The sequence below is a fragment of the Ambystoma mexicanum genome, chromosome 3q (assembly GCF_040938575.1).
Source record: "Ambystoma mexicanum isolate Mex_15411 chromosome 3q, UKY_AmexF1_1, whole genome shotgun sequence".
NCBI classification, from domain to species: Eukaryota; Metazoa; Chordata; class Amphibia; order Caudata; family Ambystomatidae; genus Ambystoma; species Ambystoma mexicanum.
Window position 1 is genome coordinate 766,038,364 of NC_090926.1, and position 27,013 is coordinate 766,065,376.

General features: G+C 45.4%; 1 protein-coding gene across 3 annotated transcripts in view; it reads right to left on the reverse strand.

Annotated features, from left to right (window-relative positions):
* The window catches only part of LLGL2 (LLGL scribble cell polarity complex component 2), a 908,486-nt gene that overhangs the window by 314,406 nt on the left and 567,067 nt on the right, over positions 1-27,013 (reverse strand). For all 3 annotated transcript variants that reach the window (XM_069654770.1, XM_069654772.1, XM_069654771.1), the window contains exon 16: positions 5,049-5,190. In XM_069654770.1, the coding sequence (XP_069510871.1) occupies positions 5,049-5,190 (142 nt within the window). The remainder of the gene's footprint in view (positions 1-5,048; positions 5,191-27,013) is intronic.

Here is a 27,013-nt window from a genome sequence, read left to right on the forward strand (position 1 = left end):
AACATTTTATATTACCCTTTCCGCACTGATTGGCTGGTGGCAGTGGTTTCATTTTTACTACTGTGGTCTACATTTACCGCGGGCTGCGTTCGCAGCTGCAGTAAAGAAACCAAGGGTGCCATTTTTGTCAAAATGGCCCCAGTCTTCTTTTTCACTGTTTCTTTGTAGAAAGGTCCTTCTTGAGATTTACTCTGCGCACCAAACCAGGTTTGGTCCCTTTGCTCATTTTGCCTTTGGCGGGATTCATGAGTGAAGCCCGCCTCTGGCTCCAGGGTGTCTTGGGTAGGCAGGAAGTGAGGGAGGTTCCCGAAACTCCCTGTGCTTAGCCTCCTAGAAGACCCAAATGCACTCTGTGATGATTGGCTGGCTGACTGTCCGGCAAGGACAGCTACCCTGCTGGGTGAGTGACAGCTAGGCTGGAATGAAAGGGAGAGAACTGCATAAAAGGTGAGTTTTTTGGCTTGGAAGGCAGAGTCGACCACTTGACGAAGGAACAGAAGAAGAACTTGAAGAGGACGCCTGCTGCAACTCCTGGACCGTTGGTTTGCCCGGTGAAGCCCTGCTGCAGTGCCGAAATACCAAGTTCGCATCGACAGAGAAGCCCCTGCAAGGACGACTTCTCCCCTCCAGTTCTTCAAGTGGTCTCCATTGGCGGGTTGTTACTCTGGCTGTGGATGTCCCACCACAGTGAAACTTGCTGTAGACTCCGACAAGGCCTGACTGAACAAGATAAGACCCTTGGTGGCCTTGAATGACTTTCGGTCGAGACAGGTGCAGTGGCAGAAGTAGGTGTCGGGTTTGGGGATTTCGCAGTTTACCACTGTTCGGTTCTTCGGTGCTGCAGCCACAACACTCAGCATGGTTTTTGGCAACCTGGACAGGACCACTGGACTGAACTGTGGACCCTCATCGAGTCTGGACACAAAGGACGTCTTCTTTGAATTTTGGTGGTGGGAAACCCACCGGGAGACACTCCACTGCAGGGTGTGACCCTGGACCTTCACCAGTGTGGACAAGTGGACAGATGTCGTTTCAGGGATGCCCCTTGAAGGATTCTTCAGAGATTTGGAACTTTTGTAGCTCTGGGTGTCAAGCAGCACTATGCCAGGGTACCCCCTCTTCCGGGCGATACTCCACAACCTTGCTTCCAGCAATCACAAACACTCTTCCGGAAATCTGGTGACACAGACTAACATCTTGGCTTCAAGTGGTTCAGGTACTCCTCTTGTGGGTCCAGAAAATCCCTGCTTCGGATGGCAGACATACAGGACTGTCTTCCAGGACACTTCAGGTGAAGAGGAGCAGTTGCACAATGTTCCCTCGTAGTTCGGGAAGAGGTTGTCTATCCAGGTCCTCTCTGGTTCAGTCCTTGAGTCAGCACAGCAGCTTTCAGTTTGCTTGAAGGTTTGCAGCCACAGACCTCTTCCTCCAGATGGACTCCAGGATGCAAGCTTAAGAGGACTTCAGCTTTCTTGTTACAGCTTCTGACAAGGAGGCGAGTGTGAGGCCCCATGTTATACTAAACACTCCCCATTCACTCAGGCTGAGCCAGGCTCAGCAAGCCAATCACACCCAAGTGCATTCATGCAGGTAGCACCCAATCAACCTCACCGGCATTCAGGCTATTCACCAGAAACCAGACACCCACAATACAGATTGTGTATTGGGGCTACTCCCCAGCCTTTCAATGCACCACACAGCATTCATTCCAGTTTGTAAGGACTGGCTCAGACATTGTGTCACAACCAAAACCGGACACCCACAACACCGAATGTATATTGACTACTCAGTTCATTCAGGTAGGATCCACCCCAAGGGTGTACCCACAACAAGCAGGCCCCGGGAAGGCTCCAGCCAGTCTGGCAGGAGACAGCCCCAGAGCCACATATGGGGTCCACAAGGAGGCCCTGTCCCTCCAATGCATTTCCAGCATCACAGTGAGTCAGTTAGTCATTGAGTTTAGAGTGAGCAAGTATGTTTTGAAGTCAGACCAAATGTCCTCCGGGTGACTAGTGATAAGTGACACTGGCATTAACAGTTCCTCTTTGTCATTGGCCCAGCTTATGTCTTTCATCCACTGATCTTTGCCCACAGTATTATGGGAAGGCCATCTGCGCAGCATGCACATCTCAGCCAAAAGGAAACAGACTCAACGGGCATGTGGCCGGAGCAGACTGGAGGCTATTCTGGGAGAGTGTCTTCAAAGTGGAACATACATCACTCCAGAATTTCTCCAATCAGGGGCAAGACCACATCATATGTATTTAAGTGATATGATATGGCATTTATAACGCGCCTATACACAAGTGTTTCGAGGTGCGAAAAAGATGTGTCAGAAGTGGGATATGATCCCACGGCTCCAATTGGAGACCAGAAATTGAGTCTGGCATCTCCTACCCCCAAGCCCCTGCATCTAGGGCCGCTGCCCTTGAAGTCTTGCACAAAAAGCCACTTTCTGGCAAGGGTGTAAGACCATCTGTTTAGAATCATTCATTGGATAAGGCTGAATCACAAATTTAGGGAGAGCACACGGCCTGACACATTTCGTCCATTAGGTCCATATTGAGATCACCAGCCCATTTGATTAGGTTCTTGGAGGGTTTAATTTGGCTAAGGATCAACTTGTACAAAGTTGACACGATTTTGCAGCAGCCCCTTGCATGTTCCATGTATGATCGGTACGGCTGGGAAAGTAGGCCATCAACTTTGAAAGGCTGCACATAGCCTATAATATTTTAACAGGAGAAGTGGCTTGCAAAGTGAATCAGGCATCGCATCGGGAATATCGACAAAAAGCCCATAAAGATACATGTCCCTCCATGTCATTTAGTGCAATATAGCCCATATTTTTTCAACTTCCGTATCTAGAGTGGGTGGAAGAGCAAGGCTGTTCCACAAAGGGATGTCCTCCACAATGATATTGTATCCCTGATGAGATCATATGGGCATTTTCCAGAGTATCCAGAAGTCAGCATTGATGACCTCATTTTATTACTACCTACTGCATACTTTTCGATCTACACATGTGTGTAGGAGGAGTTTGCATAAACCAATAAGGCGCATACTGTGCTTGAGCCACTAAACAAAGGAATTTGAAATTTGCAGCCATGAAGCCACCTCTGTATTAGGTTTAGTGAGGTCGGATCATTTCATACGGTCCACACACCAGAGTGCCAAATGAACATATCTTTTTTTTTAAATGCGTCCCTGCCAAATTGGTATAATTTGAAAAAAATATAGCAATTTTGAAAATACCACCATTTTCAGTAAGGTGAACCTGCCCGCAAATATATTAGAAGGTGCACCTACCTGCATAGTCTAGCAGCTAGCTGTGTGATTTATTCACCGTAGTTATCTCTAAATAGGAAGCCAAAATGTCTTGAAATTCTCACACCTAAATATTTTATGGGATCAGGGGCCCAGGCAAAGGAGTATGCAAATAACTGCTTCACTGTTCCATTAGACAGTGGGAAGAGTTTGGATTTAGTGCAATTTATATGCAGATCAGAATATGTGGCAAGGCATATCGCGTCCTGCATTATGGGCACTAGAGTATCTTGTGGATTCCTCACAAACAGTAGGACATCAACCACATATAGAGAAAAGAAATCTGGTGTACCCACTATTCTAATACCTCTACAAACTTGCTTGAGCCTCAACAAATCTGCGTGAGGTTCAATATTTAAGGTGAACAGGAGTGGTGAAAGTAGGCACCCTTGCCGAGTACCCCTTCTGATAGCTATAGGGCTAGATAATTCCCAGTTAGTACAGACCCTGGCAGTTGTGGATGAATATAGGAGTTTTACATACGAGAATAATCGGGTGTCCGAAGCTGCATTGAGCAAGCAAGTACAGGAATTGCCAAGAGACAGAATCGAAAGATATTTGTGCATCAAGTGTAGCTGCAACTGCCTGCACTTTAGGATTGATTTCTGCCTTTATGTTCAAGGCCCTCCCTATGTTAAGGTCAGTCGAACAGCCAGGTATAAACCCGGTTTGGTCGTGTGGATATGTTCTACATAGGGCATTCATTTTTTGATTAAAGTCTTGGCAAATATCTTGACATCCGAATTAAGGACAACAGTCTATAGGGCTTGCATGCATCAGCTGGCTTGTTCGGCTTTAATAGCAGTGTAATAATGGCCTTACGTATGGATGAAGGGAACAGTTGCTTTTCCAACAAAAACTCCAAGACCGTGAGCTGATGTATACAGAGGATAAGTTTGTACTTCTTATAGAATTTGTCAATCATATAGATCACCTCTTCAACCGCAAATGACTGATCAAGTTGAATGCGGGTGTCGCATAATAATTGCGTTATGGGAAGCTCATCTAGAAAGTTGGTTATGTCTTCCTTGATGCATGCATATATGTGTATATTTTGGCGAAGAAGTTGCTGAATAGAGTGTTCATTTTTCTACTAGTATATACTTTGTGCCCCCCTATCATCCTTTACAAGTGGAATACAGCTACCCCCTCAGTCTTGGCGTACTAGTTATGCAAGAGTACACCTGGTCTCTACCCTGTGGTATAGTGTTGGGCAGATGCAGGGGCTCCTATGAATACTAATTCCTTTTCTGTATTTAGATGAAATTTAGCAACAGCAATTGTAATCTTCTCAAGGGATGTTTCTGTAGGCTTAGCTGATTGCTCTAGTTCAGGTTTATGCAACTGTTCTTCGCCTTCCTTGATAGCCTTCCTGATTGTCATGAATTCGGTTAACATGGCAATCCGCCTTAAATATAATTTAAATGCTTGCCCCAGAGTTTGTCGGTCAACAGTATAGGTATTGAGGTTAAAGAAAGATTGTAAATGTTCATGTATATTGGATGCATACACTGCAGCGCCTAGGGCAAAAGTGCCAAGAAGCAAGCAAGTCATGAAGCAAGTAAGTGCGTGCGCTACAAAGAACCAAAAGACAGTGTTCGCGCCTGGGGTCACCGTTTGACACAGGTTGCATCTATGCAGACTGCTAGACAGAGGGCATATGTGGGATTTGAGAATACAGCTGGGAACAAGATATTTTAGTCTAAACAGAGACACCTTACCTCAGAAAGATTTGCACCACGGCGCTTCGATACTTGACTCCGCCTAATCCGCCGGAAGGATTGCCGCAGAGACTTCTTTAAAGACTTCACTCTAGACAGGGGTCCCTCAAGAGCGAGTTGATCACTGGGGTGTAGCGTACACCTGCAGAAGGACCAAGTTGCAGCGATTAAAGATTTTGCAAGACACACACTTCAGGGTTGTTTCCACCCCTCTTAGAGGAGGTGAGCCACTTTGTTCCTATCCCAGGCATACAAACCTGACCAAAGGGACACCACAAATAAAAGGAAAATCAGAAGACATGACCACGACCACTAGTGAGACTGAGACGCAACTCATTTCAGTTCTTAGTTCCATGATTAGCAAACATTTTCAACACTAAAAGAAAACAATCCTTAAAAGTCTTCTTAACCCTTCACCTCCACACTTAAGTGAACACATAAGACTAGTACTTATTGGAAACATGCATCTTCAGAAATACCTTACTGAGTCTAAGACCTGATTCTGTTTTTTTATTTTATATATTTTTTTAATTGTGAATTAAATCTTGAACATACAAAACTTTTATCACATATCGTTTTACCGAATCTTCAATACATATTACATTCCGATCCTTCGAGTTAGAGAAAGGAAAAAACAGAATTCAGCACTAAAACCAATGGGAAGGCATTAAGCTTGTCAAGTGACCATCCTGATCACAGCAACACAACCTAGGCAGTCTTTGCTTTCTCGGTTCCATAGCCCTGTTTATCAGCACTCCCATTACCTTGAATTAGTTTGTTCTGTGGTTGGGACTTTAGAAGAGAGTCTATAAAATGTATTCCAGCACAAGTGAAGCATTCATTGCAACCACTTCTAAAGTATTCCCACTATTCGTTTGTGGATTTGACTTGATAAGAGGTCAAATAGCTTTCAAGACATTCCTGCCTCTGTGTATGTATTGCTTTGCATTCAAGTAACACGTGTTGTGTTGTTTCAGCAAAATCTGAGTTTTTGCAGAATCGGCACGAGCCTTCATTTGTTCCACGCTTGCCCATTTTATGTTTAAAATCATTTGTTGATAAAAACTCCTTGTCTGATTTGCATCAATAGTCGTGAATCTTCTAATATATTTTGGCACTGTATCTCTCTTTCTGTGCACATTTGCCGTATGTTGTTGACTTTTATACCGTGCTCTTTCTTCTCTTGTAAGAATCCAATCTTGTGTTTTTACTTTTTCCTTCACACGATTTGGATTTTCAATTAACTCTTTCATTGTAGCCTCTACTTTGGTTAGTTGATTTCTCCATTCTGTTTTCCAGAGGTTAAGTAAAACTGCGCTTTTCCCACCCTTTTCTTATATTCAAACCTAGCCTTAGGATATGGGCCAAACCGCTCAACCTGTACATAGCTTACTTAAAAATCCCTTTTGTCACCAAACTTCTTTTTCATCCCACTTCCCCTGCCTTCTTCAAATGTAACTACTCATCTTAGCTATTAAATGGAAGACTAACTGCAAAAATATGAAGATAGCAGTATAGACCGACCTATCTCAAATGTAATCTGGCACTGCTTTTTCGACTACTCTTAATTAGAAAGGATAGGGGGATATTTGCTCAGACAGGTGTTACAAACCCTCTTAGCCCATGCAGATCTTACTGTTCTTGTTCCTTGAAAAAGCAACTGTCACACGGGCACCTTCGCTATATCACATAGTTCTCTACTACCCCTCTTCTCCCACCCCGCCCATCCTGCCTACTTAACCCCATCCTGAAAATGTTGACCATCTGCAAGCCATTAACCCTCTCTAAAGGATACTTCTGACACATTTATTGAAGCAGATCAAGATCTTGCAGGGTCCTAAATAAATTGCAGTCATTTTGAGTTGACAAAAGCTACAGACTATAAATGTACATTATAAAAATAGCTTTGAGGCCCAGTCTTAATCAAATATACATCAGTTCAATACCTGGATATTCAGGATTATGCACAGAATAGAAAACAGAGGTTATCATTTTAATCGTTTAAAAGTGCAATTGCTGTCTGGCAGAATTTTCCAGTCTTATGGTGAAGGGGTGAAACCATCTAGCCTAGGATCAAGACAGGGTTCAAACCAAAGGACAGAGCAATATCACTATGTGAGGATTTAAACAAGGGATAAGAAAAAGGTTGGTGGATGGGAACAATTAGTTTTACTAGATAACACTACAGAGGTATACTTTATAATATACATATACTCAGTCATTAAACATTTTAATAATATTTTGGTTAGATGTAATACACAGTAAAAACAGCAGTTACAAAAACAGTAAATGCCTTGGGGAAGACCATTACAACTTCTAAAGATAATGCAAGGCCTATACCTACTGGTACAACCTATGCCCTATGATGCAAATGGGTGGGGAGAAAAATGGATTCCATAGACATATGCAACACACAGCACCCACAAAAGCCAATACTTACACTGTCACAATATTCCCTACACCCTCTATAGCATACAGTAAAACAGGTACCTCACAGTATGCCATATACATAAGTACAGTAACTAGGGCAAGTGCAGGGTTTAAACAATTCAAACCATGCCCAGTGGACCACCTAAAGGTAGAGAAGAGACTATAATTCCAGATCTAAAAATGGTGCTGGAAATAGGTGGAAACAATAACTAATGTTAAATATAGCAACCCAATACATTACTATGAACAGGAGTGAAGTGTGGTGATAAGTCCCAAGTTAATCAAAGGTAGCAGCTAAAAATACATTATTTTGTGCAAAAGCGCATGGTCCGAAGAAAAAATGCCTTCAGGCACGTACCCTTTGTAGTCACTTTTGGAGAAGGTTAAACGTTTTTTAAAAGTGTTCCCCATTGGAAAAAGGACAAAACCCATAGGCAATGTGGTTATGGGTTGAAGCCAGATAGGTGTCAGTTCTACACTACAGGTGCAGCCAAAGAAGAAACCAACCAGAGGAAACATCAGAGGGGGGGCCTCTTGCAAAGCTCCAGGTTTGGACCCAGCCAGGTGAAGGATGCCGAGCAGGATTCAGACCAATGATTCAGCTCAATGAGGAAGTCAATGACCAATTGCAGTATGGAGGTGGGGGCTGTGAAACCTTCAGCCCAGAAGACCACTGAAGCCTATACCAAGGAATATTTCAGGACCCCCAGGCCCAAGAGAAACATTCTAATGGTGTCACAGTGGGAATAGTACACATGGATTCACTCAGGATTCTGCTTAGAAATGGAGGCAGAACCCATCAAATAAAGGGCTTCTTTTTCGTGGGCTAGGTTAAGGATCCAGTACCAAGGGACTTGAACTCTGTTTCATCGTTGACCCAGATGGTCAAAAAGAAGCAGAATCGGTGTACACAGAGAGATGACCTACCAGCTGGGGTATCCAGGCAGCCTCGGGGACAAAGGGGGCTGGGGGATGGAACCAGCCAGCAAAGAACGGTCCCATGATGGGAGCAACAGATTGAGACAACCCTGGACATCATAGAAGAAAACTGAGGAGACGTAGGGGTGACCCACCAGACCTCCAAGCCGGGGGGCTTTTTACTCATTTACTCGAGGAGCTTGGATCATAAGGATATCGCACAGAGCGGTTATGTTTCATCTGGCTGTGTGTGAAAAGGCCATCCAGTCCTGTTTTTGCTTGGAATTCTGAGACTTGTGTCTTCCTAAATTTCAAATGAGAAAGTAGAAGTGACAGAATCCAAAGCCAAAAATCAGTAGTGGATGTCCTTCTCCGACATGGCCATGGAAACCAGAGAGCTATGTTTCATAGGCAGGTAGCACGGCAACAACCCAAAAATTGTGCTATGATGGGACGATCAGTCGAGCTAGCAAGTAGGACTGGGAAGGAGGACGAGGAAAAGAGCAGGAAGGACTTAAAAGAACTTCAAGAAGCCGGGTCAAGGATAAAAACAGCCAGGGTCCATCCAATATGGCCAAACCCGGTCCTCCGATGCAGCAGCCCACATTATGACAATCCTCCATCAATTTGCGGTAATCTGAGGAATGCACAGGGTCTCCTCTAGATTGGTTATGAAAATGTTCCTTTTTGCAACTTTCCCTCCATTGATTTCAATAGAACATCTAGCATATCAGTCTATGACTTGGTAAACTGGCTGCTTTTGGTGGAAAGATCTTTTTACCCTCCCTCTCTTGCTCAACTGACATGTTATGGGGGGTGCGGGTAAGTTCCTAATTTATTTATTTATTACATTTATATAGCGTGCAGGCAGCACAGGGGCATTGTGGCGCTGTTACTTGGAGGGGAACTTAGTTACAGGTACAGGTACAAGTTGTGCCATGGGTTACAGTAAGGCAAGATCCTGTGTTAAGCCATAAGGAGTATCATACACCAGAATACATCATACACCATAGTACATCATACATGTTAGTCATGAGGGTTTAAACATATGGGGTTGGTTAGGTGAACAAGGTAGTTTTCATGGCTTTGCGGAAAGCAATTAATGAGGGTTCAGCTCGCAGAGAGGTGCGAAGGGTGTTCCAATGTAAAGCAGCAAGGTAGGGGAAGCTGGCGCCACCTGCTCTAGCTCTTTTTACCCTGGGTACGGAGAGCATATTGGCATAGGGTGTCCTGGTGGGTCTTGTAGAGGCGGCCAGGTGGATTCTCTGGGATAGGTACGCTGGGGCTGCGAGGTGGATGCATTTGTGGGTGATGCTTAACGCTTTGAATAAAATCCTTTCCTTTATGGGGAGCCAGTGGGACGCTTTTCTGGCAGCAGTGATGTGCTCTCTCTTGGTAATGCCTTGTGCAGCACGCAGGGCGCTCTTCTGGATTACTTGCAGCTTCTTGAGGTTTTTGTTAGAGGTCCCTAGGAAGAGAACATTACAGTAGTCTAGCCGGGAACCAGTTATGGCTCTAGCTATGTTGGTCTAAGTGTCTTTTGACAGAAACGGCCTGATTGCGTTGATGAGTTTTGCATGGTAAGCCGCAGAGGAGGCGATTGCATTTACTTGTCTGGTCATGGACAAGTTGGAGTCGAGATAGACCCCTAGTGTTTTTACCGTGTCCAGTACTGGAATTCTGATGGAATTCTGAAACTGGGCGTCAGGTTTCTTGAGGGTGTCGGGGGAACCTACGAGTAGGAGCTCAGTTTTGTCGGAGTTAAGGCAAAGGCCGTTGATGGCCATCCACATTTGGATTGTGTTATATATGTTGTTGAGAGTTGCGCAGTCAGTGTCATAGTCACCTGTTAATGTGAGAAGGATCTGAATGTCGTCGGCGTAGTTGGTGTAAGAGATGCCCATGGCGTCGAGGATAAGGAAGAGGGGGCGGGTAAAGATGTTGTATAGGGTAGGGGAAAGGCAGGAGCCTTGGGGCACACCACAAAGATTGATGGTGGGTGACACAGTGTCTAGGTCAGAGAAGACCTGCATGGTCCTACCTTGGAGGAAGGAGGTGATCCATGTGGTAGCTTCTTGGGAGAAGTTGGCTGTGGAGGTGAGGTGCTGGCAAAGGATGTCGTGATCTACAAGATCGAAAGCTGCAGAGAGGTCGAGGAGGAGGAGCAGGACAGGTTTGCCTTGGTCCCTTGCGTCATCCATTTGGTTTTTGAGGTCGAGTAGGGCGGTCTCTGTCCCGTGCCTAGGCCGAAAGCTGGATTGTCTCAGTCCTAGGAGGTTGTGCTCTTCGAGGAAATGCTGGACCTGAAGGTAGGCTGCCTTGTCTAGAATATTGAGGAGGAATGGGACTGTGGTGATGGGGCGGTAGTTGTTAGGGGAGGTGGGTTCAAGTGTAGGTTTTTTTATGAGAGGTCGGACCCATGCTTCCTTGAGGCATGAGGGGACTTTCCCCGTGGTGAAGGAGGCATTGACGAAGGCTGTTAGGAAAGGGGCAAGGGTCTCTGCGCAGTCTCTGATGATGGAGGCGGGGCAAGGGTCTCCTTTGCAATTGGAGGGTTTGATGTTTTTCATGATGTTGACCATGTCTTTCTCCTGAATGGTTTTGAATGAGAAGGTAGGGGGGGCCTATGTGGCTAAGGAAAGGTGGGGGGTTGATGGGGCGGTAGTGGGGAGCGCTAGTTTGGGGTTCAGAATTTTGGCTTGGAGAGAGCAGATCTTGTTTCGCATGGCTGTTTGGATGTCATCACACCATGCTTTATCTTTGGTGAAGTTTTGGGGGGTGGGTGTAGGGGTCTCAAGTTCCCTGAATATGGCGAACATTTCCTTGGAATTTGAATTGGCCTCAGAGATTCTATCTTCAAATGATTTGGCTTTGGCTTTGATGGCTTTCTTATAATCATTTGCGAGGGATTTGAAGTTAAGTTTGTCTTTATCATCACAGGATGATTGCCATTGGGCTAATGCTGCTCGTTTGTCAGTGCGCAATTTGAGAAGGTCTTGGGTGAACCAAGCATTGGTGTCGCTGGTAGGTTTGGGTTTGCGCGGTTTAAGTGGGGCGATAGCATTGATTGCTGCCGAGATAGCAGATTCATAATTCTTGGCAAGAATTTCTGGGTCGTTGGAGAAGGGGGGTCTAAAGGCAGGTCCCTGTAGGAAGGGTAAGAGTCTGTCTTTGGTCAGTTGGCGGCCACTTCTTGTGAGGGCTGGTGGTAAGGGTTGGGGGGGGGGGGGGTGGGGTGGATGTGGGGATGTTGAAGGTGATGGTGTGGTGGTCGGACCACGGGGTGGGCGTATTGCCTGTGACTGTGAGGGGGCAGTTGTGATGGGCTATCCAGTCTAATGATCTGCCTAGGGCATGAGTGGGGTCTGTGATGGTATTGGCGAATCCGAGAGTGGCTAAAGCTGCGTCAAGTGATTTGGCAGCAGGGTCTTTGGTGTCATTTAGGCCTAGGTTGATGTCACTGAGGAGAATGGCTTTGGATTACTTTTTTAGGTTGTCAGCCAGGAGGTGGGTGAGGGAGGCCTGAAAGTCTCCTAAGGGGCCAGGTGGCCGATAGATGAGGTGTAGGGTGATGGTGCAGTGGTGTGAGATGGTGAGTTTCAATTGAAGGTAGTCGCTGTTATTGTTGATAGTTTTGTCTACTTTTCTGATGGTGATCAAGTCTTTGGCTATGAGAGCGACACCGCCTCCTGTGGTCAGGCGATCTTGTCTCATGATGCCATAGCCTTGTGGGAGAGCGAGGGATAGAGCGGGGCCTGAGGCTTCATGTAGCCAGGTCTCAGTGACCATTAGAAGATCTAGATCTAGGGTGGTGATGAGGTCGTGGATGTCTAGGGCGTGAGCATTGATGGATCGGGCGTTGATGAGGGCACATTTGAGGTGGGGTTCAGGGGTGGCATTGGTGGTAGTGGATAGCATGGCTCTGGTGGAGGAGTTGCACATTTCAGTAGTCACATTAAAAGTAGTGGGGTCCCATTTTCTAGGGTCCTAGACACAGGTAAAGTAGCATTTACATCAGTGGATAGCCTGGTTGTGGTAGAAGAATTGCACATTGCGGTATTCACATTCAAAGTAGTGGGGGCACATTTTCTAGGGTCCTAGACCCAAGTAAAGTAGCATTTACATCAGTGGATAGCCTGGTTGTGTTAGAAGAATTGCACATTGAAGTGATGGGGGGTGCATTTTCGATAGTCTTAGCCATTGTTGCAGTTGCATTGTGGTCAGGGCCGTGCATACTGTGTGGGCATGGGGTCATAGTGTGGCGCAGCCTATGGGATTTATGAATTGCTGAGGGTGGAACGTTAAGGCTGGTGGATGGCTTCAGGGATCTGGTTTGCAGGCGTGTGTTGCGAACATCTGTGGGCATGGGTTTTGAGAGCAGTGCACATGTGAGGGTACGGGCACGCAGACGCTGAAGTCTGGAGGCGAGTGTTTTGAGCAGCTCAGGAGTTAGGGACTCCTTACCTTGTAAGTCGGGCAGGGTTCCACGGCGAACGGCAGACTTCGAGCAGCGAAGATCTGCAAAGAGTAGTGCAGGCCTTGTCCTCTGGCTTCTCGTCGCGGCTTTGTCTGCCGGCTCACTCCCTCTCCCTTTAAAGTAGAGGGGGAGCCGGCAGGGCTGGGGGCTGAGTTGGGACTTCTGGCGGGAAGGGAAGCAGTGTTGCTGGCGGGAAGGGAAGCAGTGTTGGCAGTGTGTGGGAATAGAGAGACAGACACTAGGGTATGCTTGAATGTTCTTTATTTTGATAGGCAACACCCTGTCTAATACACAATCATCGGGTTCCTCGACTGTATGTCTTCTTCTCCGAAGCAGGAGAATGCCACGGTATGGATGGCTTCTCAGTCCTAGTTGGTTTCTCGTTCGTATGGTCTATGGGTTTGTACGTCCAGTATTAATCCAAGCCCTCTCCGTCTGCGTCTTACTCCTGGAACGAAGGAAGTGTAAAAAAACACACTGTAACCGGTGAGGCTGCTTTTATTTCCGCTGGTATTAGCTTGCAGCTAATCATCTTGCATGATTCGTAGTGCTTTTTCGGTTTCTTTAAAATAGGAAACCTTTTTCCAACCAGTCGCTCCCTGGCTGCCATGATGCTGTCCTACCCTGCCATACTAGCAGACAGGCTCCTCTCCCCCTCACATATTCTTGCTAGTTCCAGTGGTTCCAGAAAACTGACTGCCTCCCCACCTCGAGTCACTTCGCTAAGGGGCAATGCTGCCGGTGGGTTGTCACCAGTCTGTGGTCCGTTGCCACCATGAGGCGAGTCGTGCTCCACTGGGTCTCTGCAGCAAGACTCCAGCGTCTGTGTAGGGTGCGCAGAGTGCCGCTCAGGTCTCCTCGACAAACCCAGTCTTGGAGTGTGCTGGTGTTAGGAAGAATACTCAAAAATGTGCTAATTCCCTTCACCTTAGAGACCCCCAGCAACTTTGCTGGATTTTGAGGACTTGATTTTTTTACCTGGGGAGAGTGAGCCTTTTCTTCCCACTCTCCCATGTATTTTGATGTGCGTTTTACTTGTGTGTTCTTTGATTATGGTGTTTTAAGATAACTCCATAGGCATCATCTTTTCACATGTGTTACACAGCACCCTCAGTGCAGTGACACAGGGAAGCTTTTGAGGCTGTCGCAAGGTTTAAATACCTTCTCTGGAATAAACTACTGTTTCCCAGAGAATGTAAAGTTAAATTGACTTTGCTAGTCTTTTTAAAATCCTAGACCCAGCACACACTATCTTACAATAGAATGCTGGAGGGGTTACCTAGTATCCCTATGTCTAGAAACTCATGTAGCAGTCAAATGCTACCCTTTCCTATCGAAATGGCTGGTGGCAGTGGTTTTACAACAAACTACCATGATTTCTCCCGACCGCAAACACTGGTAGCTAAAAATCGCGCAAGCCATGTTTTTCAAGATGGTGCCTTAAACCCCTTTGTTTAAGCAGGTCCCGGTCTTTTTTCGCCATTTCTTTTTGGAAAGGTCCTTCTAGTATTTGTCTCTGCGCCCCAAACTAGGTTTGGTCCCTTTGTTTCTATGCCTTTAGCGGGCTTCAGGACTGAAGACTGCCACTGGCGCCCGAGTGTCTGGGGTGGGCAAGATGTGAGGGAGGTGCCCGAAACGCCCTGAGCTTAATCTCCTAGGAGACCCAAATGCACTCTGGCGTGATTGGCTGGCTGACTGTCCGCCAAGGGCAGCCACCCTGCTGGGTGAGTGGCAGCTAGACAGGAATGAATGGGAGAAAACTGTTTAAAATGCGAGTCTCTTGGCTTGGAAGGCAGAGTCGACTACTGGAACGAAACAACCAAAGACGAGCTGGAGGAGGACGGCTGCTGCAACCACTGGACAGTTGGTTTGCCCGGTGGAGCCCTGCTGCAGATTTGAAGTGACAGAGAAGCCCCTTCAAGGACAACTTCTTCCTTTGAGTTGGTAGGACCAATCAACTCCTAAGCCAACTGGATACCATTCTCGAAGCTGGTTAGGACTAACCAGGGAAAGGACACCAGCTCGTGTGCTTGAAGAACAGCAACCAGAATCGAAGATTTGCCAATTTGTCAGCTTTGTGATCCGTCCCTGTGCAGTGCAGGAGTCCCCCGACGTCCTCCCTCTTGTCCCCACGACTGAGGCTCAGGAACAGCGAGATCTGCAGGAACTGCCAGGAACAAAAGTCTTCAGCTGCATCTTTTTCTTCAATATAAGGTACTGTGAAAACCTGACCGAGAGAACTTACCTCTCACTGCGAAAGTTCGTGGAACTTTGGCAACTTGCAGGCCTTGTCAGCTTGTGACCCGACATACAAACCTTTCTTCCGTGAACTACTTCTGAGAACCGTGGCAAAGACTTTTCCGTTTTAAATACCAGAACCAGTTTTACTTATATTAGACACTAGCCCATTGACTTTTTATTTTTCTTTTACATTTTCAAAGCACTCATCGAGGCGCTGTTACAGGAAGTGTTTTTTATTTTTGTTGCGTAATTGTTTTTTTAAAATCTTAGTTGCATATTTATAACCCAGAGGTTTTTAAGCGCAGACCCGGGGATCGAACCTGTATTGCTTCGTGTCGTCTTGCTTCCAAGGCGAGCACGTTGCCGCTGAGCTATCCTCCCGGGACTTTGGCCTACCTATTGCATTGAATCAACTCCTCTGGTGAACTCAAACTATTTGCACTGTTTTAGAGTAACTGTAATATTAGTTTTATTAACTTATGCCTTTTTCTCCTACTTCAAGGGAGCTCAACTGCTTAGTATTCAGCATTGTAGTATAATTTGTGGGTGATATTGGGTGTCCCATTTAGTGAATTCTTTATAAATGATTGTGTAATAAATTAAGAAGTGTTTTACCAAGGAACCTTGAGTATAAGTGTCTATCTGAATACTTGTCATTGTAAACCTTTGTGTAACACCCTTACACGCTCACATTCTCTTGAGATAAGCATGGCTGCTCAGCTCGCTACCAAAAACTGTGTAGTACAGACAAAGGTTGGTTTTGCTTACACCTGTAGTCCTAGTTGTGTGTAGTGGTCCCAGAGGGTACTGCATACAAACTTTGCCTAACAGCTGGCACACCGCCTGCGACCAAACTCACAGTGCAGGAAGACTCCCCCATTTACTTTTTACTGTGCTTTTACTTTGTAGCACAGGCCACCCTCAGTGGAGCATTAAAGGGACACTTGTGTCCCGTTTTCCTTTTGCCTAGCAACATTTCTGTTAACTTGTACATGGGCACAGGATAGGCTGGTGGCACCAGTTGTGCCTTTTTTAATGGTACACTACTTTGCCCCATGTTTCTTACTGCAATAATGCCATTTTCAGTACCATGAACTCAAAATGGCTTCCTTTTGTGGTACACGCCCTGTCATTTATGCAACCTGTTGTTCTGGCAGTCCTCCTGCCCTGTGGGGCTAGAAACACCTATCTAAGATGTTAGATGGTTTTACATATCTCACCAGAGGACTGTATAAAAAGCTCCCTAACAAAATGGTTAAACAACAAATCCAGCCAAAAGGGAATTCAGACCTCTAAGGGTAGTAACAATGGCAGAGAAAACAGTTTTAACTTCAGGAGGGCTGGTAAGGAAGGCCAGTTAGTCCACACAGTTAACCAAAGAAACCACTCTACACTTGCATACTGACAAAACATACAAGTCGCATATATAAACTAACAAGGTACAAATAAGTACTTTAGGTACACAACACATGATGGACCGGAATGAGTATGTATACAAAACAACAGTGGTCAATTATGACCAAATCCACCTCTTGTGGGCTAGCACACTATGCAGTGATGAACAACGCACATAAAGTCCAAGGAGTGGGGAGAGGAGAGTGAGTAGGTTTCCTAGGCACACTAGAAAATTACACTTACACTGTCATTTTCATATTAGGTTCAGAGTACTAGTCAGAAGGACTCCTTACACTCCTAGAAGAGGCAAGGAAGCAATTGCAGTCACAAGTGAAACAATCTAACAAGGCATTTTCATAAGCATGATGGTAATAGAGGACTAAAATACAGATAAAACCAGAAGTTCAAGAAAACATTCCAGTCTTTGAAACTAAAATTACAGGGACCAAGGAGGCCCCGAGAAAAACTGTTAATGTCCAGCTAAGTACCTGTTAAAGAACAAATAACTGACCTGGGGTAATGTTCTTTCTGATGGATGGCTCATCCCACAGATTCCTCATATGTAGATAAGATATCCTGGCCCGTGCAGCTGGCATCAGAAGCTTTTCCCAGCAGTTGCACAGTGTGCCGCAGCACCAAATGAATTTTATAAGACCCTTCCTCGACTCCGGAAGTGATGGCATGTTCAGAAATATTTTCTTTTTGCTGCTTTCTTCCTATTAACCTCTATGGGACACCCTTTCTTTTTGCTTTATCTGCACAACTGACCTGACTTTTTGTAGGCAAGTAAAGCCTTCTGCTTTTGTTACCTTGTCCGTTTACTCATTCATATGGGGAAAGTGATCAGTCCCTAATTCACTAGGTCTGAGTAAATTTCTTGTGTTGATACGATTGCACACATCACCCTAAAGTGTAGTGTGGTTAGGATACTTTGCAAAAGTAACCAAATGGGCATTACAGAAAAAGTTAATCGGATACAATGTGCTTAAACTGAGCTGGTGGCAGCGATATTTTGCTACCATGTTTTATACTTTATATTTTTGCACTTCTGCATTTACTGTAAACAGCCACAAAAGGTATCTGTGCCACAAGGTTTTTGCTGCTCTCTTGACCATATTCTTTGGTCTCCTTCCTGCATTCTTAGGTCAGGATATGCCATATTAGGAATGTGCTTTCCCGGAAAAAGCTTCTGCGGGCTAAGGGGTGTTTGTGAGCCTGGATTTGGTGTATGGGACTGTCTGGTCCCAGTGCACATCCAGGGGCCTGAATGTCTGTTGCTGGACAGGGTGGTGGCTAGTGGCAATCCAGGATTGGACAGCGACTTCCAGTTTGAGTGGTGCAGTTCCTCATCATTGGTGGGTTTGGTTGAGCTCCCAGCACAAATTTTGGATAAAAGGTGGGCTCCTGCAGCCATTCAACAGATCACGGTTGGAGCCAAGTCTGTTAATGACCAGAGGATGAACCCTGCAGCTGTCCAGCAGCCACTCTAGTGAAATCCCAGTGAAGCCCTACTCCTCTGTTCTGATCTCAAGAAGTCTTTTGTTGATGCTTCGAACCCTGCACAGGTGGGATCAACTAGTCTTGACCCCTGCCCGAGAATCCGTGCCTTCTGAAGTGACCCTGGCAGTTTAGGTCTACTTGATCGAACATTTTTTACCTTTTCCATTTTGACCACATTTATTTTGGTCGTTTTGTAGCTCTAAAATGCAGGGGGAGAGCCTGCACCCCCTTACACCCCCACCTCCATCATAACCTAGTCCCTTATCTCATCCCACATATTTAATTAAATTTGACCGAAATACCCACAAAAAACTATGAAAATAATTTGGTCAAATTTAAAAGGTCCACTTTCTTTTTCAATCAAGTATGCTAATACCGTCCCTGAACTCACCTGTGGACTGACCATCACTCTTCTGGGCTACCTCGCTATAGCCGTTGACATTTTGAATTCAACCTTGAAACTTGGAGGATCTTAAACTTGTGTAACAAGACACCCACCCCTGCATTTTCAGCCTTCTTACATGAACGGAAATCGTGCTGGGCCTGATCCTTTCTTCGTCCATTGAAGATCGCCTGTTGCTCCTTGACCATGGTGACTCCCGTTGCAACACTTCATCGATCCTGGGAGGTGCCCTGAGGTGGTCTGCCCTGCAGAAGTCTTCATCTTTCTTTGGTTGGGTGTTCTCCTGGAAGTGGTCTGGAACAGATTCTTAAACACTGCGACCGACTGAAAATAAATCCTGTGTCCGAAAGACCTCTGCACCCGCAACCCCTGGGCCTTCCTCAACGGGACCAAGCACAGAAGAATGTCCTCCCTAATGGAATCCGGAACACCGGTAGTGGTCTCTGGAGAATTTGGAGTCAGTGGGGTAAGTTCACATACCCGTTTCTGTCATCTCCCCGTGCCCCCTCCCCCATCCTCCATAGGGTTGCACAGGCTTAAAGTACTGTCTGAATATCACCCTTTCCTGACTTTCGTCGGTGGAGGCCTGTTTAAGGATCCTTTCGTAGGACTATACTAAAGACTGGGACTGAGTGAGGTTGCTTCCCTGAACTTTATCCAACTTGGTTACCCTTATTAATCATAACCATTGGCACCCCCACATTCTCCATAAACCTACCTGTGAAGTACAAACTTTAGATTTGGTGACGGTTGGGCACAAGACCCCAAACCAACTAAGGGTGGGAAGCTGTTCTATGATTATTCTGCAGTGTCTTTCCTGTTCCTAATGCATCTCAGTACTTTCATGTGTTACTCTGGTTATTGAATAATATGCTATTCTATTTCTCCTAAAATTGAATGCATACACCTGTCTTATAGTGTTGGTGTGACACATCTTTACTAGATGTTTCAACTGCTTAGTATGCATTTGAAAGGCATGTACTTGCCTGTCTAACTGGAATTATTGGTGTTGCTGTGTGTATACATTGTAGCCCTAGACCACTCTCACACCCTTCTTGAGACTAAGCCTTGCCGCTCTGCTACCTACCTGTATTGGGTTACTCTAACCTCTCAGGGCCAGATTCTACAAGAAAAGGGCAAATGAAAGGAGTGCAGAGAATGTGCTTGTTTCTTTTGTGCCATTTTCAGAAATCACCAATGTGACCTGAACATTTCAGGAGGGCAATCGAGAATAGAGCAAATATGTGCTGTCCAGACCCCTTGCATACACTCCCGACACTAATGTATAACAGGGTCCCAGCAAGCACGTAGTTGCTGGGAGCACATTTCATCAAGACGGCCATTAAAGGCTGTCTTGGTGAAATGGCTAAAAAGAAAGAAAAACACTTCACATCCTTGTTGTCACGGTTCCCCAGTGCTTTCTAATCAGAAGGAGGGTCAGAGTGTTCAAGGCGGGTATGAGGCGCAGGGGGTGTGTTGTCTATTGAGTCTGCGTTTGTAGTGTGGGGCTCCTGGGTTAGTCTTGTTCCTTATCCTAATCTCAGAAATCTGTTGTCATCCCAGTCCAAGATGGAGTTAGTGGCATGTAGCACTGATTGGCTGGAGAATTATTGTGATGCAGTTTGGAATCTTGCAAACGATTCTAAACTGCCTTTCATTCAGGCTACAGCCAGAGAAGGTCACAGCAGTCAGAGCTCTAATAAAATTAGAAGAAAAACCAGAGAAGATTTAAAGATTGTAACCAGAGAAGGCAGAGGACAAGCAAGAAGGGAAAACTAATCCAGCAGCAAACTGCGTTAAGTGATCTTTCAGATTTGAACTTGTGAAAAGAAAACATTGTTCGCTGAAAGACTTGTGAAGGAGTCGGATGTAGTTAGCCTGAAAGGTTGTAGGCTATTTCATTGAAAAAACAAGGTTCTCATCAAACAGTTAATTGTAGTTAATATGTTTGTAAAGTACTGAAAAAAGTAGTCTCCTTTGGCAGTAATTAACGCGCGCACGCGCTAACCTAATTATTCAATGCACGACATACCGACGTGAAAACTAAACTAACTTAGGCGCGCTAAGAGGACAATGTTTGTTATTTCATGTGCGTGTGAAGCAGGAAGTGCTAATGCTGTTATCGTCAGTGCAGTTCGATATTTCGAGGAAAGAACCTTCTAATGTGTACGTGTCGCATTCAGAACCAGGAAGTCGGCTCCGAGGAAAATAATGACACTCTGAGAATTCCGAGAAGTGGCAATGGCGAGAACTGTGCTTCGCTCTCTGTGTGAAAATACACAGAAGTATTTCTACAGCCAGTGATATTTAGTAAGGGAGGCAATTGCGCGAGTTATTCTCCGTTGATTTCTTCGTTTGGATAGTACATTTTAAAATATATAATTAAGCAAAGAAGAAAGACGTCCATAGTCCTAAAGGTTGACACCAAGAAGGCATTTAAGATTTCTAAAGATGTACTGCCAGGCAAGATCAACGAAGGTGACACAATGGCCAAACTGTAGATCCCTTTAATTCAAGAGTCATTTTTGAGAAGACAGCAGAGCAAATCTCCAACACAAGCAGTATATTAGCCTTTCAGCAAATAAGTAAATGTAACAGGTAAATGGGATTACCCTAGGGGTGGTATACAATATAGTGAGATAGTTGAGCACCAAGTATTAATAATACTGTGTGCGTTTTTTCGTAGGTCAGTCAACCTGTAGTTCTCCTGAAGAAAAGTCAAATAGCAAGGGCTTCAAGCAAGACCCGTCTTATTTACTCCACTTCCCATTTCCCTTTGGGTTTGCTTACTCAGCAATTCTAATTTAAGGATTGTTGGGTGAGCAGGTCTAGGATGTCCGAATGGCTAGCTTCATCTACTCCTGCAGGAACAATGAGCTGGGATCTGACACCCGTCTGGGGATCGAAATGCTAGTGTGGCAGCCGCGGTTTAACCTGTGGCTGTCACATTTCAAAAGAAAATCACGACAGGGTCAGAAATGACCCTGTCATGATTTGTGCCACTCCTGCGTCTGTTTTGAACAGGCGTAGGGAGAAGACTATTGTTTCTGGGCAACCAGTTTGTGAATTTGGGATGTGCTTTTAAATGCCCAGGAACACACCCTTGTATGCACAAAGTGAGAAAAGGGTATCTGAAGGAGTGCCAGAAGCCCTTTTTGAACTGGGCTGCCGCTTTGTTTCGCACAAGTGAGGAGATGCACCAGCGCATCACATTTGTGCCAAAAAAACGTTTTCAGAATAGGGCCCTCAGGGTCTTCCCTGTTCACCAGACTAGGGTAGCCTCCCAAAATGCTTCCCCAAGGGCTAATTTTGGAAATCCATCTTAACAGTGGGTTACTCTTGAAACCCCCTCTCAGGGGAACCCCTGCGTATGTGGTCATTTGGTTTGGCAGGTCACCTTCTACCGCGTTCCCCCATTGGTTAAGATTGGGGGCTGAATCCTGTTCTGCTTTTCTGCTCCTGGGGCTGCAGGATCTTGAACCCTCCACTGGATCACTTCTTCTGGATCTCCACTGGTGTGCCCTGGGGTTGATTGCTTTCTTCTGGGTATCTGTGGAAAGAAGCTCAGTCTTACCTGGCTTTTCCCATTATTTCTAATAGGGCACAGCACTGCAACTACCACTGGAAGGTACGTACCTGGACTGTGGCATTTTTATAGTGTCCCTAGAGTTCCCCACTAAGTCCTGGTATTTTAGAGCCTTTCCTGGATTTATTAGGTATTTTTAAATCATTGAATTAGACTCCTGCATACGATATACATTGTATCACTCTGTTGCTAAAATGTCCTCCTTTGTGGGGAGCTGGGAGCCATTTAGTTCCTGTTTGTGGCCTAAAAGAGTCTGGTTAGCTTGACACAAGCATTTACCAAGAGCTACATTTGGCCCCACAGGCCAACTGATGCTGAGCAAAGGCACCTATATGAATTTAACTCTGTTGCTTTGGAACACTCTGTAAATAAACATTAGGACACAACTATATAACACTTAAAGGAAAAGGCATTAAAATAATGGACAAACTGATATGACTATCGTATGTAAAAGTTAGATTTGCGGATCACTATGTACTAGCGCCTGGTTCCCTGTGTTAGCTCCTGGTCACTGGTTAAAGTGGGATACTGGGGAGCTGCTTTTAGCTCCCACTAATCAAATCTTAATTTCAAGCCCTGTATCCTGGACATTGGTGGCCCTTCTGGCTGTGTTGGATATTGTGTTCCCCTGTGCTCTTGTATTATGTAGAATACTCTACTTAGAATTTAATAGGAAACCTCTACTAAGTTCAGTTTAGTATTCTTGGATCCTGAACATGATCATTACTGTATGCAATATTCTCTAGGGCTCTTTTTCTTAAATTATATCTGAAAGCTTATGTGTTTAGTGCCTACCACTAAGTATGGGTACTACATTTTAGGTGAACGAGTGATTTACGCCTTTACTGGCCATTTACTGTTTTCTCTATACTATGTTTTATGTGTTTGGTTTAGCCGGTGTACTTCTATTTCCTATCATAAATATTATGTTTGACCTAATAAAGTGTACACATTTTCAGTATACAAGTGTGGTGTATACTTTTCTGGTGTCTGTTGGGATTAATTGTACCTAAAGAAAATAATCGAACACCTGTGGGAGACTCTGACCAGCCATCTATCATCATTCTCACTCAGTCACACTCCGTTCAGAAAAGGCCTACCTGCATAAACATTACTGTGTTCAATGGTTTACAGTATAAAAACAAATGTTTTTATTATATATGAAATATTAAAAAACTCAATAGGACCAAAAGACAGTTTCAAGTCCACTCTTGGTGTGCTACTTTTCACAGAAATGAGTGATGGGGTTAGTAAAAGTAACTCAGAAAACAGTTTAAAACAGAAATATTACACTTAAAAACAAATTCACTTTTCTTATTACACAGACACTGGTCTGGACTTGTCACCTCAATACCTTTCCTCTGGCCAGTAACAATATTCATACCCTACTACAATATTTTCTTCTGGCCAAATGACAGTGGGAGACCCATGACAATCTAAGCTAGCTTTCAAATGTCACGTGCTACGTGTCTGAGACCTGCATATCTTTTCTTTAATGCAGTGTATTAAACAAACATAACAGTGTCGACAGACGTGTTTTGGCTTCTTGTGGGGGGGAAAGGGGATTCTATCTTCACCGCCCCTCAATTTGACGAGGTCTTCGGGACAGACGTCAATGGAGCCCCATTACTAAGATGAAAAGTATACATGCCACGGGTGGACCCTTATCCGGCAGGTAAAGGAACAAGTGATACCATCTAACATCAGTCACACCAGCATATATTTCTTAAAACCAGACCGTCAAGAGTTCACAAACTTACTTGGGACTCTTAGTAGCTTTCCCTGTTCCATGCAACAGATGCTGTTCTATCTGTTTATAGGGCACACAGATTCACTAATTAATTGGTTTATCTGCAACGAAAGCATAATGACTCCATTTTGCTCTCTGAGAATGATGATGGATGGTGGTCGAGTCACGAAAAACATGTGTCTTCCACAGGTGTTCTTTTTTTCTAGATTTATATCCCAGTAGAGAGAGCGAGAGAGAGACACTAGTCCGGGCCCCACTTTTCTTTGAGGGACTAAGTGTACCTCCATGCCAACCTTCCTCCCACCTACAGGCGGCGTCTAGTGAGTGAGGTGGTGCGAGGGGCAATGTGATGGCCTAGATGTTGAGCAGAAGAGACTCCTTGAAGAAGTGGCTCTTGAGTTCTTTTCTGAATTGTAGGAGTGTGGGGGGAGGGGTGGAGTCTGATGGGGAGGAGGTTCCATAGTCTTGGGGTGTAGGCAGAGAAGGCTTGTTTACTGGTCCTTTCATTTTTGCAGCAGCAGATTTCAAGTCTGCATGTGTCCTGGCTTCTGGTGGTGTGCTGTCTGCCAAAGATCCAGAATTTCTCCACGTGGTAGCTGGGTGACTGCCTTATAGATGATGGAGCAAGACAAGAAGGTGATTTGTGCATGCAGTGGGATGCAGTGAAGGTCGATGAGGGATGGGGTGATATGGTCGCATCTGCGTAGACCCTTGATGAGGCCTGCAGCCGCGTGTAGGACACTTCTCAGGGGCACAAGAGAGGATGACGGGAGGTCTTCGAGGAGTGCATTGCCTCCATCCAGGTGGGATAGGACTAGTGCTTGACCAGTGAATCTGAAGCTGTCCGGAGGGAGGAAGGTTTTGACGTCCCGCAGGAGGGAGAGCCGATAGCAAGCTGTCTGAGTTTCCTTAGCTATGTTACTCTTGAAGGAGAGGTGTTTGTCAATGTGGAACCCAATGGACTTGGCGCAGGAGGTGAGCTTGGGCATGAAGCTCTCAGAGTTCATGGTTAATAGCCAGGTCTGTATGTCTGGGTGTTTGGTGTTGTTGGTAAGGAGTAGTAATTATGTCATGGATGGGTTGAGCTTCCAGTAAAACTGGACATCCAAGACTGGATCAGCGAGAGGCAGGTTTTAAGCCTATGGACGTCCTTTTTGAGATAAAGCTGTGTGTTATTGGCGTAGTGGTGGATGCTGTGTGTGGCTAGCAGGGCTCCCAGCGGCTCCATCCATGCATAGATTGACAATCACTGGGGAGAGGATGGAACCCTGCAGGACTCCACAGGTGATGGGTAGCCTTGGTGATTTAGAGGAGTCCATCTGAACAAACTGCTTGCGGTTGGCGAGGTAGGACTTGTACCAGTGTAGGACAAGGTTGCTGATCCCCAGGCACCAATGTAGGGTGTCTGTAAGCGACTGATGATCTGTGTCGAAATCGGTTGTGCAGTCAGAGATGAGGATCTCAGGTTGAGGCAATGAATCTTGCCCTTCTCGTTGGACAACAGGGAAATTCCCAAGAAGATTTGGTCGGACAACAATAGGTTCTGGAGATCTGTGGACCAGTCTCACCAGCATTTTGATGGGAAGGGATAGAGAAATCGTTGCAATCGAAACATTTTTCCCTACTCTAGCTCATAGTTTACAACTCTACTTTCTGGCTCCAGAAGGACGGAAGAACCTGATCAAACCAAGTTCCAGCAGCTCTATGGAAAAAGGAAGGGAGCACAGCAAAAGAAACAATCCAGGCACGGAAGCAACAGTGGAAGTGACCCATGAAGTCCCAGAGGAGCAGATAGTTGGTGCATTGGGGTCCTACCACCCTTTCAGACTATAGTGCAGCTTCCAGCAACAAGGTGGGAAGAGGTGGTATAACAACACAGAAAATGGTCCCAATTTGGCCTGCCCAAGCAGATAAGGACTAGTAGGAGGATAATGAAGACCTAGGGAGGGTCTGCAGCAGCTGAAAACCCAAACGGAGCTTAGCCTAGGATACAGCCACTATGGCCAAATACGGTCCTAAAAATGTAGCAGCGGCCCAAATGGTGAAATACCCTCCAGCATATAAGTAAATTGTGCTGCAGCCGAGTGTTCCGTTGTCCCTGGAACACGTGGATATTTTGCTTTCTGCTGCGTTTCAGTAGAACTAAGGACGTGCCTCATTAAAAACATCTTTTCCTGCAGAGTGTACAGCGGAGTGCTGCAGCCGAGTGTTCCGTGTTCCCGTGATTTCTCTGAACGCTGGGACTTACTATACGAAGGTGGAAGCATCTCTGCACTTAATACTGCTATTGTTTTCTTATCCTGTGGTAAGCTAACAATCACTATCATTTGCAAAGCTTGTACTGGGAAATCTATAACGCTAAGCTAAAGTCCTATCTGCATTCTAACTGCTTAAACTGATGGCGCCTTTCTTTCTCAGACTGACTTTCGCTGACTACATGCCCCACCTAAAAAGCCTTTACATAAATTTAAATTGCTGCTCCTCCCTATTAGCGGACCTCAGTCGGTAGCCTTCTTATAGGGGCACCTTACTGTGGAGCTGTTTTCTCAACTGCAGGGGCAACAGCATTCCTTTCTACTGGCTGTCAAGCAACTTTCTCTGGGGAGTAACGGTGACTGCGGGATCATTTTCCTTTGAACCGCCTCCCCTTTTATTCCTAGTAGCTCCATTGTTAATTCATTCATTGATAGTGCCCCGAGGATTGGTACCTGCGGCTATTGCTGATTTACTGTGTGTGAGCTGCTGAAGACGCGTAGGCTAAAGTCACAAGTCAAGATTACTGCTTTCTTGCTTTCTGTGGACATTTAGCAGGCCAGCATAACTGGTGACTGCTGATTTGTTATCTTCTAGCTGTAGAGACTGGCTAATCAAAAGGCTATATTAGTCACTTATTGACTATCCTCACCTTGCAAGTGTTGAACAAAGTTGATTGCTGTTTAGCTAAATGGCCACAAGCAGTATTTTGGTTTAGTGGATTGCAGCACAGTGAGCCGCTCATTATTTTGTAACACTGCTCTTCACCTTCTTAAAAGGACGTTTGTAGAGGCTCACTTTTCGCCACCTAACGCTGCCTCAATGACTCGTAAATCCAAATTGCGTAGTGTGAATAATAAGCGAAACGTGAGGAAAGGCGTAGCTAAACAAGGACTGGCACAAGCCACTACATACATTCCACCAACTCGGGCAGCCATCACCGCCTTTTTTGATACAAAATTGCCTCGCCCTCCTCGACATTCTTCCGTCTCTATTAATGAGGATTCTGAGC